Below are 16,513 nucleotides of genomic sequence, written 5' to 3' on the forward strand. Positions count from 1 at the left end.
AATTGGATTCCCTCTGTGTTTAAATGGAGTTGTGTTTTAAAAATGATCCTCACTGTTGCGGTCAAGGATGCTCCGAACTCTGAGAGAGTCAAATGAGTATAAATCAAGGGCTACAGTACCTCAAAAGTGAATGACTATTCTCTTTGTTAAGCAGTCTGGTAAGCTTAGGTCCTAACTTTGTTGTTACTTACACTCTGCAGTGAGTGAACCCTTAAAGGCTTTCTCCTGTGATTCTCCTGTGTTAGGAAGGCACTATTTCCCTTGTGCTCATTCATCGAAAGCCACAAGAACGTAACATATGGATGACACATGGAGGTCTGCAACATGTTTTTTCATGCCAACACTCAAGCGGCGAGGCAAATGCATACGCACATTCACCACATCATATTGTCTGTTGTGGGCAGATGTTGAACTCGTGTGTTCAACTGAGTGCATAGACCTAATTAAGACTGTAGAAACACATCATTTTATTTGGCCCTCTCTCCTCTTTGGCCTCGCTTTGATCTAGTGATTATTACCAGTTCATTGGCTCTGTAGAGGACTGGAGGGTGGGGAAGCATTGTGTCTCATGCTGACAGCTCCCAAACAAAATAACCCCCCTACCCGGGTTGTTACAGCTGAAACTCCCAGCTGGGTTGTCAGTGGTGAGGTCAGTAAGAGGATCCAGCTGCCTGCTGAGGTTTGTTCCTCTGCTGTGGATTAGCACCAGCCAACCATCTGCTAATGTCCTGGAGAGTAATACAGCACATGTGCTCACTGTATGTACAGTACATGGACACTCTCATGTTTGTTTGCACAAATACTGAGCACAAATACAGATATGTTCTCATCAACACAGGAGGGGGTGCACACAGTTTTTTTGGCTCATTGATTTCTTTCTGCATGTGATCCACAGCACCCCAGCTGAGTATCCTTTCCTCCACCAGAGAAAAGTCTAGTGCTCAGTAACCTCTCTAGGTGGGGTGAGAAAGGCAGCCAACATCATAATAAGGCTGTGATGGTATTTTTTCTTTGTCTTGCGGTAAGAGGAGAGCACAACCCAGAGGTTATCTGGTGTACTCATGCCATAATCTCACCCTGTTGGCTCATAAAGGCCACAGGAGGCTCTTTAGGATTGTGGGTTTTTGTTTCAAGAGAAGTTGGACTTCAACTTTGATTCTACTAGTAGCTACTAGGAACAGCACAAAGCATCTAAAATCAAAATACTGCCTTTTAGTGTGTTTTAAAAATGTATAGATTTGACAAAACATAGCCATTAATGTCTCCACAAAATCTGACATCTTTCATGCATAAGGTGTGTAAAACAAATATGTTAATCACTATACCACAGACCCACTAATGCTAAAAAATGACCATAGACTTAAAAATGACCAATGTGGAAGTGCCTTAAACGTGCATCCTTTCTGTTATCCAGTAGGGGGCTCTGGCTTTTAAAAAGAAGTCAAACTGCGTAGAAGTCTATGAGAAATTCTCACTTAATCTATAATCTCAATAAATAGTTTATGGTCCCAATCACCAGATTTAAGTCTTATATGATAAAATATGATCCGCATATTTGAAATTATAGCAAGCATACCATTATAACTAATGATATGCTAATTGCTTATTGGCTGTCCTAATGGTGATTAGGACCAAAATTCTCAAGTTAGGCTTAAAAATATGACTTCACCAACTCATGGGTGATGTCTGTGTGAATGCCCAACCAACTGAGTGATTCTGCCAGGAGCTATAACTTGACTGAAAAACATAAATGAAATGTAAACTGAGTTTGCTACCAGCCATGTAGCCTTATTGTTGACAGAGATACTGTAAGTAGGTGCTTTGTCAAAATTAGAGGAAAGAAGGTGGCAGGTTCCTCATTTCCACCCTATTGCAATTTCGTCTCTGTTTCCAGTGAATAACAATCAAATTCCATCCTGTATTTTCTACCCGTCTTTGTGTCAAATAGACAATCCTTATAAAATATTAAGTGGGTTGGTAACAGCTTTTCTTTTATGATAAAAATCCTCCAAAAGGCAAAATGTCTTGATAATAGCAAAATATGCATGACTCACTTACACTGAAGCATTAAACTAGCATGACTGTTGGGTCATAGGTTATTTTTGGTTTTAATTTATAGGTTAAAAATAAATGAACTGTGACGGTAGACTGAGTTTTACAAGTATCTCGATACACCTCTTCATTTTATTGAATCTGTATTTTTATTCTCAGTGCTGACTTATACTATTTGTTCATTTTTGATTAAGTGTGTTTATACCTATATGGTACCTTCATTTAAAGCGCAGTGTTATTTATTCCCAGTCGTTAAAAAAAGAAAAAAAAATCAACTCATGACTTGCTGTTGTCTGCAATGTGTAAACTAATTATTGTTCCATTTGTTTCACATGGAATGAGTTATTGATTGATATTGAATGCGTCTTCATGGTGTTGGGAAAGTGAATTAAGAGAAAACGTCACTTCGGCCTCTTTTGAATGTGTTTTTTTTCCCCTTCATGCCTTCTGCTCAAATCAATTTATGCTATCCTAAAGCAGTTTAAAGTTTTAAATCAGACTGTTTATCTTCCATGCAGGTCTGGCTGTGGTTGAATGGCTTAAGACATTGTGATTGATTTTTTTTTTTTTTTTTGGATGAAGCCCCCAAGGGTCACTGCTGAATGTTTGTTGTCTTTGTTTATCCTTTCTAGGGGGCTGTTTGCAAGTAACTATACAGAAACCCATTACCTGGAAGATGGCAGCGCTGTCACAGGCGTTCACAACTTCACGGTATGTTTCTTTTTATTTTCTGGGTTTTCTTATCGTAAAGGTGACAAAACAAAGTGATTGAATTTCGAACATTGTTACATTTTCTTCTATGTTACCTGCCCAGCAGCTCATATGAATGTTGACCTTTTGTAAAACTCTTCCTCTGGATAGACTCTGCTTCGCTGTGCTAATATTAGGCTCCGTGAGAAAGTAAAGGAAACTTTGATATAGCAGTTAGAACCGCTTTTAAAACCACCTGGAATTGTGCAGTCGTGCGCACATAGAGGACAATCCAGGTGAGTGGGGCCATTTTCAGCCGACAGATTCATATTTGATGAAATGAGAAGGCAGATACAGGTCAGAAAATGGACTCTGTTTTAGGCAACAGCTCAGATTTTTCTTTTTTTCAATGGATTCGATCAAAACAAATCCTAAATTGTTTGTTATGAAGGACTCTAAGAAAGATTGAATTGGTGAACATCTAAGTGCAATCTGAAAGCCATGGTGACCATGAAATATTAAGCACCTATCAAGCATTCATGAGGCTCCCACTTTGAAAATTAAGATAGAATTTTATCTAAAATATATCTCTAAAGTATAACAAATCACTTGGTAAATGTTAACCATGAAGAAATCAATTTAGACATAAAGGGATTACATAGAGAAAAGCAAAGCTTCTGCTTGGTTGCATGACTCTCCCGTATGAGGAACACACTGTCTGCCAGTTCAAATTTAAACTTTACTTCAGCTGTGACTAAAATATTTTGACCGTTAGATACACAGTGTGTCTAGTGATCACCAGACAGAACATTTTTCTTTGTCAGTGCAACTTTACTTCCTCTCACTTGGCTGTGTTGACTATGTGTGGTTTGATTGTATTATTTGAACGTGCATGTGATGTGAAAAACAGCACAACAAATAACATTCAGGACTACATGCGAAACAGCAGAGCAAAGCATGAATTTGTCTGCACTGACACAGACAAATGTTTTCTTACATGAGCATATGGCCGGACAATCTGTCAAACAGCTTTGCTACAACTGAGGTAAACACTCACCAGCCACTTTATTACATACACCTTGCTAGTACAGCCTTGGGCCTCCTTTTGTCTGCTTAATTCTTAATCTGCAGAGTCAATAAGATGCTGGAAACATTCCTCAGAGATTTTGGTCCATATTCACACGATAGGATCACACAGTTGCTGCAGATTTGTTGGCTGTACAACCGTGATGCAAGTCTGCTGTTCCACCACATCCCAAAGGTGCTCAATTGAATTGAGATCTGGTGTTCATGGAGGTCATTTGAATGCAAGCAACTCATTTTCATATTCAAGAAATGATTTTGAGATGGAGCTTTGTGACATGGTGTGTTATCAGAAGTCAGGTACACTGTAGTCATGGTCAGCAACAATGGTCATGGTCAACAAAGGATCCCAAAGTGTTCCAAGAAAATATCCCCCACACTATTACACACCATCATCGGCCCGAATTGTTGATATCAGGCAGGTTGGGTCCATGCTTTCATGTTGTTTACACCAAATTCTGTTGCAGCAGAAATTGAGGCTTGTCAGACAAGACAATCTTTTTCCAGTCTCCTTTTGTCCGGTGTTTTGTAAAATTGTAGCCTCAGTTTCTTGTTCTTAGCAGACATGCATGGTACCTAGTATGATCTTCAACTGCTGTAGCCCATCTGCTTCACAGTTCAACATGTTGTGCATTCAGAGATGTTCTTCTGTATACATTGTATGTCATAAGGGGTTATTTGAGTTACTGTTGCCTTCCTTTCAATCTGAAGCAGTCTAGACTCATCTGATCTCTGGCATTAAAAATGCATTTTTGCAGAGAGAACTCACCATCCCATGTTTAAAGTCACTTAAATCACCATACTTCCCTGTTCTAGATACCTAAGTGCAATGAGCTGCTCCTATGTGACTGGATGATTAGACATTTGCATTAACGAGCAGTTGAACAAGTGTGCCTAATAAAGTGGCCAGTCAGTATTAAAAACAGAAAAAAAATGTTTCTTCATATCCGACACAGAAGGCATGATTGGGAACATATTCTTGGCACAAATGAAACCTCATAGAATTGAAGTACCTTCTTTGTTCTTGGCTTCAGTGCTGTAATAAATATTGTTCATATTCATTAAGCTCAAATAGGTTTTCTCCAGCAACATTTGTTCTGCTTTTAAATGCTGCCGGTCGCTCAAATTTTCTATGGATCCATAAATACTCTAAAATATTACAAATGGATGTAAAGAAAATATTCATCTTTTGAAAAGGTTTTTTTTTTTGAGGTTCAGAAAAAGAAAGGCTATTATAGCACAGAGTAATGAATGAGTTTGATGCTGCTGAACCATGAGGAGCAGTTTCAATCCCTATGAAATAAAACTGCCACCAGCTTGCTTGATTTCAGGGATTTGATTATCAGCAGTTTGGAAAGCAATTTAACGTTGCATTTTCATTTCGATACCAAGAAAGCATAACAATAAACGGTCTATGAGGTCTGTGTGTAAAAGGCCTAGCAGACTTATAGCTGAAATGCACAAAAAGATGAGATTATTATATTCTGTAATGTCCAACCCACACAGCAAAATGATTTTCCACTCGAGACCAGAGTTGGGCCATCCCTGGCAGGGCTTGGCCAGCTCATCAGAATTGCTGCCATTCCAGAGCACAAAGACAATGAAGGAGTTGTAGTGAAGTGTGAGATACAGAGTCCGCAGCTGTGGGTGGATAAATAGCTTCCCATTTTCCATGGCTATCCATTAATTATAAAAGCTGCATAATGTTTATGTAGACAGAAAGAGTAACAATGATCATAACAATAAAAATGACACAAAGAAAATAAAGAATAAATGTCTATGTTACAAGTTTTGTGTGACTACAGCCAATATACAAATGAAAATTTGGGAGAATGGATGAAGCCAGACGCAGGAATGTGGCATTTTGCCTCATGTTTGCATCACTCATGTTTGCATTTCTTTTGTGGAGACTTTTGTGGAGTCTGCAGTAGTTGATTAAAAGTGCGGACACTTCTGACCTCCATCCCTTCTCTCATTCCTCGCTCATGACCACAGCCAGTTCTTCATGGGAGGATCTTTTTACTGGAAACAACCAGATCATTCGAGACTGATCTGTAGTTAATTTATTTGTCCTGCCGGCAGGGAGGAGACTGATATAGTGATCTGGGCAAGGGATCTTGTGGGTTCAGTTCTGTGTCAAAGGCAAGGTACTGCTGGGAGTGACTTGAGTATGAGTCAGCTCTCCCACCATCGTTCCCATTATCTGTTTTACACAGTCTCCCTTTCTCACTAAATCTAAGTCCACGTACAATCCAATAAATACATAGCATGTAACAAAAGCCATCTACTGGGAATATGAATGATTTCCATGGTTATTAAAGCAGTAACAGAATAATAAGATTGTGGTTATAATAAACAATGTAATGTTCACACCCAGGATTTCCACCCACAATAATCTGGATTCTGGTTATTAATCCTCTGTATTTCAAATATGAAGGCATAAGCACTTTCCTGTCTTCCTGCAGAAACCTTAGGAACAAAAAGTCTATTCATATCCTTTATATCAATGCATCATAGTCATGATCTCATCAAAGAAACATGAGGTGCGAGCATTAACTGAGTGTACTAAATCCAGCCCTACTCCTCTCTGCTAAACTATAATTTCATATTTCATGTAATGTGCTTTCCTGTCCCTGCACCTTTTTGCCCGACTATAATGGATTGCTCTCTTTTCTGTCCAGTCCACCATCAGAAAGTGTCCGCATAAAAGTTTTCAAGGTTTTGGTCCACTTCTCTTGTGAAATACGCTGCACAAAAGTACTGAACCACCTACGCTTTACACCTACAGGAGCTGCTCTGCCATGGAAACCAATGCCATGAAGCTCCCAGTGGACAGTTTGTGTGTTGCACTGCAGTTGATAGTGAAATATCTAGAAACAAAAGAAATCTCCTGAGCCGACTTGCTGCACCAGTGGCATCCTAGTAGAGTGCCATACTTGTGAAGAATGACCTGTTCTTTCGCAAGTGTTTCCAAAAGCATGCTAGCTAGGTGCTTGATTTTACACACCTGTGGCCATGGGGACTGAAAACACCTGAATTCAAAGATTGAGAGTTATCCACATAGTGTTTCACATCTTTATTGTCTTTTTAATACTTTGGAGGCAGCAGAACAACTCGTCAACTGGCATATAATATGTCAGAAAAGAAATTACCTCCACCCAATAGACATTGAACAACATTAATATTCATGAGATGCTTCCTTGCAACTCAGTGTTTATAAGCCCAGTGAAAAACAATGCTTAAACCTAATAATTCATGGTGATTTTGTCACTGCGTCTAACCCCTCTTAAAGAGTTAGTTGCATATGAAATATTCATGAATGTAGTTAAAGGGATTGAGTGCATTTTACATGTGTCAACCAAAATTAAGGTGATGGTAAGACTGAAAGATGCTATTTGGTAAGCCCTTTTCCTCTAGCTATTCGGAGAAGTCTGATATTAATTGGATTATCATAACAGAATTACTGCTAAAAGTGCTGGGATTCAGTATTAAGCAAGGATTGCCTTTAATGCCAGAAACCCACTGAGACACTTGGCATGCAAATTCAGCTGCCTATAGAGAGTAGCCACCTCGAGGAAGGCCAGACATCCAAATTTACTGCCTGAACTCTATATTTAGAGGCAGTCAAAGTGGGGTGGAAAACTCACATTTCCTTGTTTTCCAGAACAGGGTGGCAGAAGGACCTCACCTGAGCGAGGCTGTCTAGCTGTAGCAGAAGGCCTGTTTTCACTCTAAACCAGACACTTCCTCCACACCCTCTAGGCCTTGTTCAATAAACACAGGCTTAATTCACTTTCTTTACTCCCTGCTGCAGCTTGACAGGTGGTCCGTGAAAGTGGGTACCTGGGAATACGGCAGAAAGCAAAGCTTGTGCTGGGAAATGTGGAACTCAGATTTCAACCATCATTAGCCTGTGGTGATGAGCAGGAATGGCTTTTGCTAAGCTGGCAAAATACTATTCCCTTATAGTTAATTTACTCGTATTTCACAGTTACAGTGTAACACCTGGGGCTGATTGGGGTGAACTCTGCTTAAAACCCGACTCCTGTTTTGTTTTACACGCTGCTGCTCTATTCCTTCTGTGTTGAGTTTAAAATCCTATTGTTTTGTTTGTTTTGTGCTCCCTCAGGCAAACTGCTACTACCATGGTAAGGTGGAGGGTCATGACAATTCGGATGTGAGCCTCAGCACTTGTGCTGGGATTAAGTAAGTGTGCCAGGCGCTAGTTTGTTTCCCATTTTTTGACATGACACCACAGGTGTAAAAGCTTAGTGATACATTCAACAAGCTAACCCTGATCTCTCTGCTTTGGGACCTGGAAAAGTTTATACTGTAGTGCCAGGTGTCGCTAGAACGGTACATAGTATAGATTTAAAGTCACTTAAAATATGCATAAAATGCAATATGCAAATATGCAAAATTGCTTATCATAATATAATGTTCTATACACTGTTTGATTGCTTAGATTTGTTTTTCTTTTTTTGTTTTTTTGTTCTCCACATTGCCAAAAATCCCTCAGTAGCAGTTTTCTATTACATCTGAGTAATAAAGTGGTAATAGTAGGGTAACAAACAGCGTAGTTTAGCGTAATAGTTTGGTAACAATTTGATAAGCTGCTAGAAATAAGAAGTTTGAATTTTCACATAGTTATAAAATTGTAATAACCTCATAATAATAAGGTAATATCGGTTGATGTTTTAGTATACAGTATTTGGATAGCATTACTATATTATAATGTTTAAATTAATCCTACCTTAGCTTCCAAGCATTCTGCTTTGCTTAAAAGCAAATATGTAAATATTATGTTTAATGCTCTGGATTATTAAATGGAAACATCAGCATATTTTATATCTGGATGACAGTAGATAACATGGTAGGAAAGAAAGAAATATTTAAAATGTCCAATACACAAAAATAAGACGTCATCCATGTTCTCCCGCTCATCCAATTCAGTGTTGTGGGGGGCGGGGCCGCATTTGTCACTGATTGACCTCTAACCATCCAAAGATCCAGCCTCTCCTGCAGCAAGTAGCACCAAGCCGACAACTTTTATACTGACAAATTTGAAGTTTTGAAGGAAGAACAATGGTAAAGCAAGCATGATGTAATTGACAGTTCTTTGAGTATTGTCTTATTTAAAAAGATGCACTATTATATTTTGTGTATAGAGTAAAATAATGAATTCATCTTTTTCCTATTATGCCCAAAATGACATATTGGAACACATTATTAATGTCTGTCATTAGAAATAAACCACTACTAAATTCACTTGGGGTTGATAGCTATATTCTGAGTACACCACACCTCTAACCCCCTCAACTAAACTGTTGAAGCTGGAGTGGTACATTTTGGGCAAATACTCTTAATAACATTGGCCAAGTTTTAAACAAGCTCCCAGTTTAGCTGCACACATCAGCTTCCAGGTAAAATTTGGGCTGTGCACAAGTTTTTGTCTGTGCAAAGAGGAAAGTTATAACCAATAGTTATGATGCATTAATGGCTTTACTCCAAGTTTTAATGGTTTAGATGATGGCTAATTTGTTGGTTTGTTTAAAACCTCTCTGGCTGCTTAATTTGTGTTAGTAAATACTGAATTTTCTGCAAACCATGCAAACCAAGGTAAAACCCCATGTACTGTTGCCAATCCTTAAACCTGACATTCATTAAGGTTTTTAAGGCAAGTGGAGGATTTCAGTGTTGTCGAAGCGCACTGCAAATGTCAGTGAGGAGTAATGATTGCAGCAATATCACTGGACGCAATCAGGAATGTTTTCATGAAGCAGCCAGATGTCGACACCCTCTGCAGAGGGATATGCCTGATTGTGAAGCTCATTCTGCTGACCTCAGTCTTGATATTTATTCATTTATTTCAGTTATTCTTAAACCTGTCTGCATAATAATAACAGATCACCAGAACAGTTTTGACAGGAAGCTACACAATTCTTGACCTGCTCACAGAGACAAATAGCTCCCCATTTGTGTTTGCAGCAGTCAGGCTTGGGGTTGGTTCAGTACGAGTTTGTGTGATTGTGAACATTGTGCAAGGTTTACAGAATCTTACAGTTTATGCACAATGGGTACACTCATCGCTAATGACATGTTATCTTGGTCATCGCGTTTGATTATTTTTTATTGCATTGTCGATATTTGCACCTGTGATAGCCTCTTCCTCGTTCTGCAGGGGTTTTATATCTCTTGGCGAAAGATCCTATGTACTGGAACCATGTGCTGATCGCTCTGATGGGACTCACTGGATTTACACAGCTGAACACCTCAATTTTGCTCCTGGCACCTGTGGCCATGATTTCAACACAACCTATTCATCTGCGCACACAGACGGCAGCCCATTCAAGGCTTTTAGCACAAGGGTAAGGATTATTAAACACATATTTTTTTTCTACAGCTAGTAAACTCTCAGTATGTAGTATGTGATTTTATTTTCATTCAACAAAGGTACACTCTCTGACTGGGGTCATGGTTTGAACTTTAGATCCCTGGCCTTTCAACCTGTCTTTTTTTTCTTTCCAAATAAGTCAGATCATAAAATCAGGCAGAGCAGAGAAAAAGTTTTAGCTTTCAGCCTTCTTTGTAGTTTAAACATTTAACTTCAGTGAAAACTAAAGACATATCTTTAATAGGACTAACTATTTATACCTGGTCCACTATAATTGATAAATTATCTAGTAATGTACAAAAGTCTTGAGCCGCCATCAATTTCTTTATGTTTTTTGGGGAAAATGGGATTTATAGGAACACATGTAAATACAGTATATAAGGCAAAACCAGAGTTTGTACAGTTCTAATGAGCTTTCTAGTCAGTATTTAGTATGACCACCATTCTTCTTCATCATAGCCTGAACTCCCTTAGGTAAGCTTTCTTGCAATTTTTAGTCTAAGCTCTCCAGAGTTCTTGAAGGATAGTCGAACCTCATTTTTGGATGTCGGCTTCCTTTTGTTCCACTTTCTGTCAAGATGATCCCACCCTGCTTCAAATATATTGCACTTCAGGCTCTGGGGAGGCCAGTCAATAACCAGTATTTTTCCATTGTGTGTGTTATCTATCTATCTAGGTATGCTTTTACTGCATTGGAAGTGTGTTTGGGATCATTGTCATGCTGCAAATCAGGTGCTTTCCAGATGGTATTATATGGTGGATCAAAATCTGATGGTACTTTTTTGCATTCATAATTCCACCAATTTTCCGCCAATCTCCAGCACCACTGGCTGAAATGCAGTCAAAAACTATGACAGAGCCTCCGCCATGTTTTAAACTTGTCTCTAGACACTCATTGTTGTACATTTTCCTAACCCGCTCTACAACATTGAAGACAATTTGAACCAAAATATTTCTAACTTCCCGATAAAGATTCATCACTCCATAGTACCACTGATTTTCAGTCCAGTTAATGTGTGATTTGGCTACCTCAGACTTTTCTCTCAGTTTTCATTCCATCAGAATGGCTTCTTTACAGCAACTGTTCATGCTGAGATCATTTCAGATGAAGCTTTGGTGAACAGTAAGTGGATTAATTAAACGACCAGATGCATTTCTTAGATCTTGTATCAGGTCTTTTTTGGATTTCTTTTCCCTTCCTAATGACATGACTTTTGGATGCGGTTCATCTGCTGTAGGAAACTGCTTCATTTGCCATCCACTGGTTCAGTTTCCCGAAATTCTTTTGAGGACACAATGAACACCATGCCAAGATATAAGTTTTTAGCTAATAGCTTTTGGGGAACCACCTTATTGGTCCAAAAGTAAATCAAAGATAATTGTGTTATCTTTGGCATTTTTTGTAGATTCAACCAAATAAATGGAAAGAAACTTAAAATGGCCTCTTTGCTAAGTTGTCTGCTATGTGTAAACACAACACTGGTTCATCCGTTGAGTCCGTTCAAGCCTTTTTAGGCTTGAATGATTCATAGGTCAGTGTTAAGTACGTTTTTCTGAACATGGTCAGGTTCAGCAAAATGTTTAGATGAGATAAAAGACCTTTGATAAGGCCTGAAGAACTGTTGCTCAAGACTACTTTAAACAATTAAAGAAGTCTGGCTCCTTGGAAGCAAAATATAAAGAAATAAGGGGTGATTTTTTTCACAGCACTCTATGATATATTAACCCCTTTAAAAAAATGTCTCTAAAGTTCTTTTGTGCAGCCTCTTTATGGGACTGATGGTTATGACAGTATGCTAAAATTAGTAGTTAGCTATTAAATATGTCTTCACAGAGCAGCTACCACAGGCAAAACTCTCTCTGTTTCATAGACTTAAGAGAACATTACAGTCCCCAGTAAGAAATTAACACTTTCTTTTGTTTTTTGTTTATGCATTAAGGATGATATTATAATCACGTGAGGCTCTGAAAAAGATGTAAAGATGACCAGCTGCATCAACTAGCTAGTGAGAAATATTTCAGTTTGATTTTCTGGACTTCAGAGAATATAAAATGCAGATATGAACAGTGACAGGATATATATTTTTGAAGCCGATACTTGTTGAATCATCAGCTCATTCGGTTCTGACAGATGCTCTGGAGTGTGTTAGGAGAGCAGTTTTAAAAAAAAGCCTGTGAAAAAAGTACATTCGCTGTTTAGCAATAGCATTTGCTCTTAATGTGAGATGAAACTGCTGGGTTGTGCTTACGGCCTCCAGCAGGACCATCCAGAATTAAAGAGATTGCTTTTAAGAAACCCCATCCCACTCTGCCCCCTGCTACAACACTGAGCATAGAGATAAATCACAAGGGGCACGGCCCTGGGGAGTTTCTAACCTCAGAAAGCATAAGCTTTACAGATGATGAGCACTGATAAGTGAAAAACATAAACTCCAGTCATCTTTATCTTTGGGGTGAGGTAAAGCAGGAGTGGACAAACATGGCTGATTAAGCAGATTAGTCCAGGGAAGGACTCGGATATAGGTGGTGCATAAGATGAAACAGATGTTCCAGTTGGAGGCTAAGCAAACATACTAAAATCATAATGCAGAAAAAATGTGAGGGACTTTCCAGGGCTTTAGTTAAAACTGATTTTTATTTTTGCAACCATTTCATTGAGATCAGTGTGGGACGCAGACCAAACATATGGGTAAACTGGCTAAAACATCCTGTGTTTTCACATTGTTATATTTATTTATTTCTCCAGTATTAGGGATTTTCTGATGTTTTATTGTAGAGCTTGATATCTGTAAATGATTATAGCGCTGGCTTTAGTGGCAAGCATTGTCTTAAATCTTAAGAGGGCTACAAAGATTTAGCACAAGTGAACAAATCCTGACAACAACGCAATTTAGAAGTTCAGATGGATTATACCCGTGTGAAAAATGAACTTTTATTTGTTTTATTGGATCAAAATGTTCCCTCTAATTCATTTAAAGCACTATGTCCCTAACACTCATTATATGCTAAGAGATGTCAGAATTAGAATGCAAATCATCTCCACTAAGATGCAGTTTATTCATCAGGATGTCTAATGTCGCAACCCCATTGTCAAGTTAAAAATGTGAAAACAGAGGAGACAATGTTTTAGACATCAATGTCTAACTAATGGCGAAAGAGCCTAGCAAGCAATCTTGTTAATATAGCAAAGAGTATGGTAATAAACAGAGTTTAGTGTAGCAAAGATAGAAGAAGTACATCAAAAAGCACGAAGCCTTATTTGCTGTACTTAGCAGAAGGCATGCAGGTTCATCTCAGCATGTTACACGGGGGCACAGAGGTGTGCACTGTAGCTTTGATAAACTGCAAAGTACCCTGCTTGAGGGTCTAAAGATTAAAAGGTGTGTTGACAAGAGTGCCCCTCGATGATGAACATCAGATGAGGCTGAAAAAGGTAGAGAGCTATGATGGCTTGCTGAGAGGAACAGCACGTCAGCAACATGAATTCTAACAAGGACCCATGTTGAAAATGTGACTATCCATAATGACCATGATTTGAGTATCTTGTCTTTCATGCTTGAAACAGATCATAGCACATGGAAGAGTCATTTCTGAAGTGTGCTGTAATTCATATTAAAGAACTATGAGCTTATACATGCTAGCCTAAACTAAATACAGACATCACATCACCTCCTTTGGTAGGTTGAGGGTGTATACCACATCAGCATCTGCTGCCCTGCAGATGCATCCTCTTTCACTCCATTTGCTAGGTTGATTCTCTAGGTTGAGTTTTTTATGCACACCAGTGGAAGTTTCATCAATGAAGGGTGTGTCATGCTTAGTACATTTGGGGAAAAAATGTAGAAAAAAAGTGGTTATCCCCAATTTTGCAGATAGATGTTAGATAAGATAGATGTTATAAATAGGATAACAGGTTTGTGTTCCACTTTAAATTAGCAGTGTTTCCTGTTCCCATAGCAGTTTCAGTTTTATTTTGATAAAGATGCTAGAAAGTATCTATTGTACATTTAGACCTATGACTCTAACTGACTGGATTCTCCTCCAGAACAACATTGCTCTTCACTGAGTTGAAAGAACAGTATTTGTGTGTATTTTCCTCCCCAGTGGCCTCCTAGAGACTTAATCACCATAGGGTGTATTTAGAGCACACTTGCCCATCCTGGCTTATCTATGGAGGAGGCAGATAAGAGCAGAGAGGATCCAAGCTGCCAGGCCAGCAAGGATAAAGAGGCTCAGGTTGAAAGAGGGCCATGGTGTGAAGTCAGAACCTTTAGCTCGCAGGATCTGCAAGTGTGTGAGTGGAAAGAACAAGATTGTGTGCATGTGTGTACCTATATGCAGGTGAAACAGACTGTAGCGCCGCGTGTTGTATCAAGTAGTTGATGCCAAAGCATGTGACCGGTTTGTACTTTGCGACCACAGGCTGTGAATTCTTTTACAATTGGATTTATAGAAGTTGCATCATCATCACAATGGTGATTTTATAAGTTTCCTTTCATAAATACCATTAGATCAAAATTTTAATGAACCAGTTTATGCCCAAACACTAATGACATTCCATTCAATGTTTTTCAATTTAATGCTAATTAGCAGTAATGGTAATGGTAAATAACTTAAATAGGACAGAACACTCCTGTTTAGTATTAAAATGTCAGCCTAACAATTTTAGCAATAACAATTTTACCTTTAAAAATCCTCAGCCAGGCCATTATTCTTTATATTTTACGTCCAAGGAGTCAGACTCAAGTACTGTTTAATGCTTATTCAAGCATTAAAAACGGCATCTAATTTAAGGGATGACTCCAATGTTGTGTCTAGACATAACAGAGATCATTTCTTAAGGCGTTTTGTTACTAACAGTCTGTCACAAAACACATAATTTGTATTCTTTTTCTTTAGCTCAATCTATGAAAAATGCCACAGGAATACAGGTTCACAGACATAAAATAGCATTTTGTATTAATGAGGTGATTCCCAAAGAGCTATTAGCCAAAAACTTGGCATATCTGGGCATGGTGTGCAGTCTGTCCTTAAAAACATTAAGAAAATTGGGCAAAGTAGAGTGGAAGACCTAAAAAACAATCTACAGCAGTATTTACTGCTCTCAGAAATCCACAAAGACCTGTCAGAAAACGTTGATCCAGCATTTGTTGAATAAAGGTGATCAACTAAATATTGATTTTTAAGCTTTTTTTCCCTTATATTTTGTATTTCCATATACATTTATAAACGTTTCAATAAGTCGCTGTACTTTTTTTTTCTCATTTTCCTACCAAAATACAAAGAAATCAGGGGTGGCCCAAGACTTTTGCGCAATACTGGATGCTGTGTCTTAAGTATACTCGCTGCTGTAACTGATATTATTTCAAAAATTTTCATTTTAGTTTCACACCGTTTTCCTGTCTATTCAAAACAGGTTGAATACTCACAATCTCTGACCACACAAAAAAGAGCTGAATATCCATTAGACTGTATATAAACGATGGGTGTAGCTTCCATGCCCAGTGCCTTAACCCTCTGGGGTCGACGGACGCGCCGGCGCGTGGAAAACTGGACTGATACACCTCCTGTTGTCAGACCTGCAGGGTTAAGGCCTGTGGTATTCTCCTCTGTCTTATAATGAACAGAAACTCTGTTTTTGGAGTGGCACAAATAATTTGTGTGCCTTCTTATTTGATGCAGAACACCTGATTGTTCTGTAAATAGTTTTAAATGGTTATATAAAAAACGCCCGAGGCCTTGGCTGTATTTTTAGGTAAATAGTACCATATAACTTTGTTGTTTGCAAAACTTGTGCATAATTTTTAGAAATGTGCAATTTTTATTTGCATTTCAAGTTATGAAAATGATTCATTAGACATGTTTGTGGTTTTTATAGTAAAAATATACCTTATTTCTACTCAGATTTTAAATTTTTTGTCTGAATTTAGATCAATTGTGCTAATATAGTATGTCAAAATGAAAAAATAACTCCAATTTCAGATATTTGAGGTTGTGCTGAAAATAATGATACCAAACAAGGCAAGATAAACAGTTTTTAAAAGTAAAATATAAAGGTAAAATCAAAAGTAGTCAAAAACGGCCAATTATACTCTGGACCCCAGAGGGTTAAACCTGCATTCTTTATAATAACGATCTGGGGGAGAGTCCTCTGGGTGCAAAAAAACAAACAAAAAAAAACCGCTGGTAAAATCCCCATAAATTTGTCTGAAAATTGTATTTTATATCTATTTAGCAAATCAAAATCTTTTTAAGTTTTATAAAGAAAATCAATTCATTTTTTTTTATATTGTG

General features: G+C 38.2%; 1 protein-coding gene across 3 annotated transcripts in view; it reads left to right on the forward strand.

The window, feature by feature from the left end:
* The window catches only part of LOC134633781 (disintegrin and metalloproteinase domain-containing protein 12-like), a 79,375-nt gene that overhangs the window by 37,224 nt on the left and 25,638 nt on the right, over positions 1 to 16,513 (forward strand). For all 3 annotated transcript variants that reach the window (XM_063482833.1, XM_065471596.1, XM_065471595.1), the window contains 3 exons: positions 2,685 to 2,763; positions 7,955 to 8,031; positions 10,007 to 10,193. In XM_063482833.1, the coding sequence (XP_063338903.1) occupies positions 2,685 to 2,763; positions 7,955 to 8,031; positions 10,007 to 10,193 (343 nt within the window). The remainder of the gene's footprint in view (positions 1 to 2,684; positions 2,764 to 7,954; positions 8,032 to 10,006; positions 10,194 to 16,513) is intronic.

The sequence above is a fragment of the Pelmatolapia mariae genome, linkage group LG8, assembly GCF_036321145.2.
Source record: "Pelmatolapia mariae isolate MD_Pm_ZW linkage group LG8, Pm_UMD_F_2, whole genome shotgun sequence".
NCBI classification, from domain to species: domain Eukaryota; kingdom Metazoa; phylum Chordata; class Actinopteri; order Cichliformes; family Cichlidae; genus Pelmatolapia; species Pelmatolapia mariae.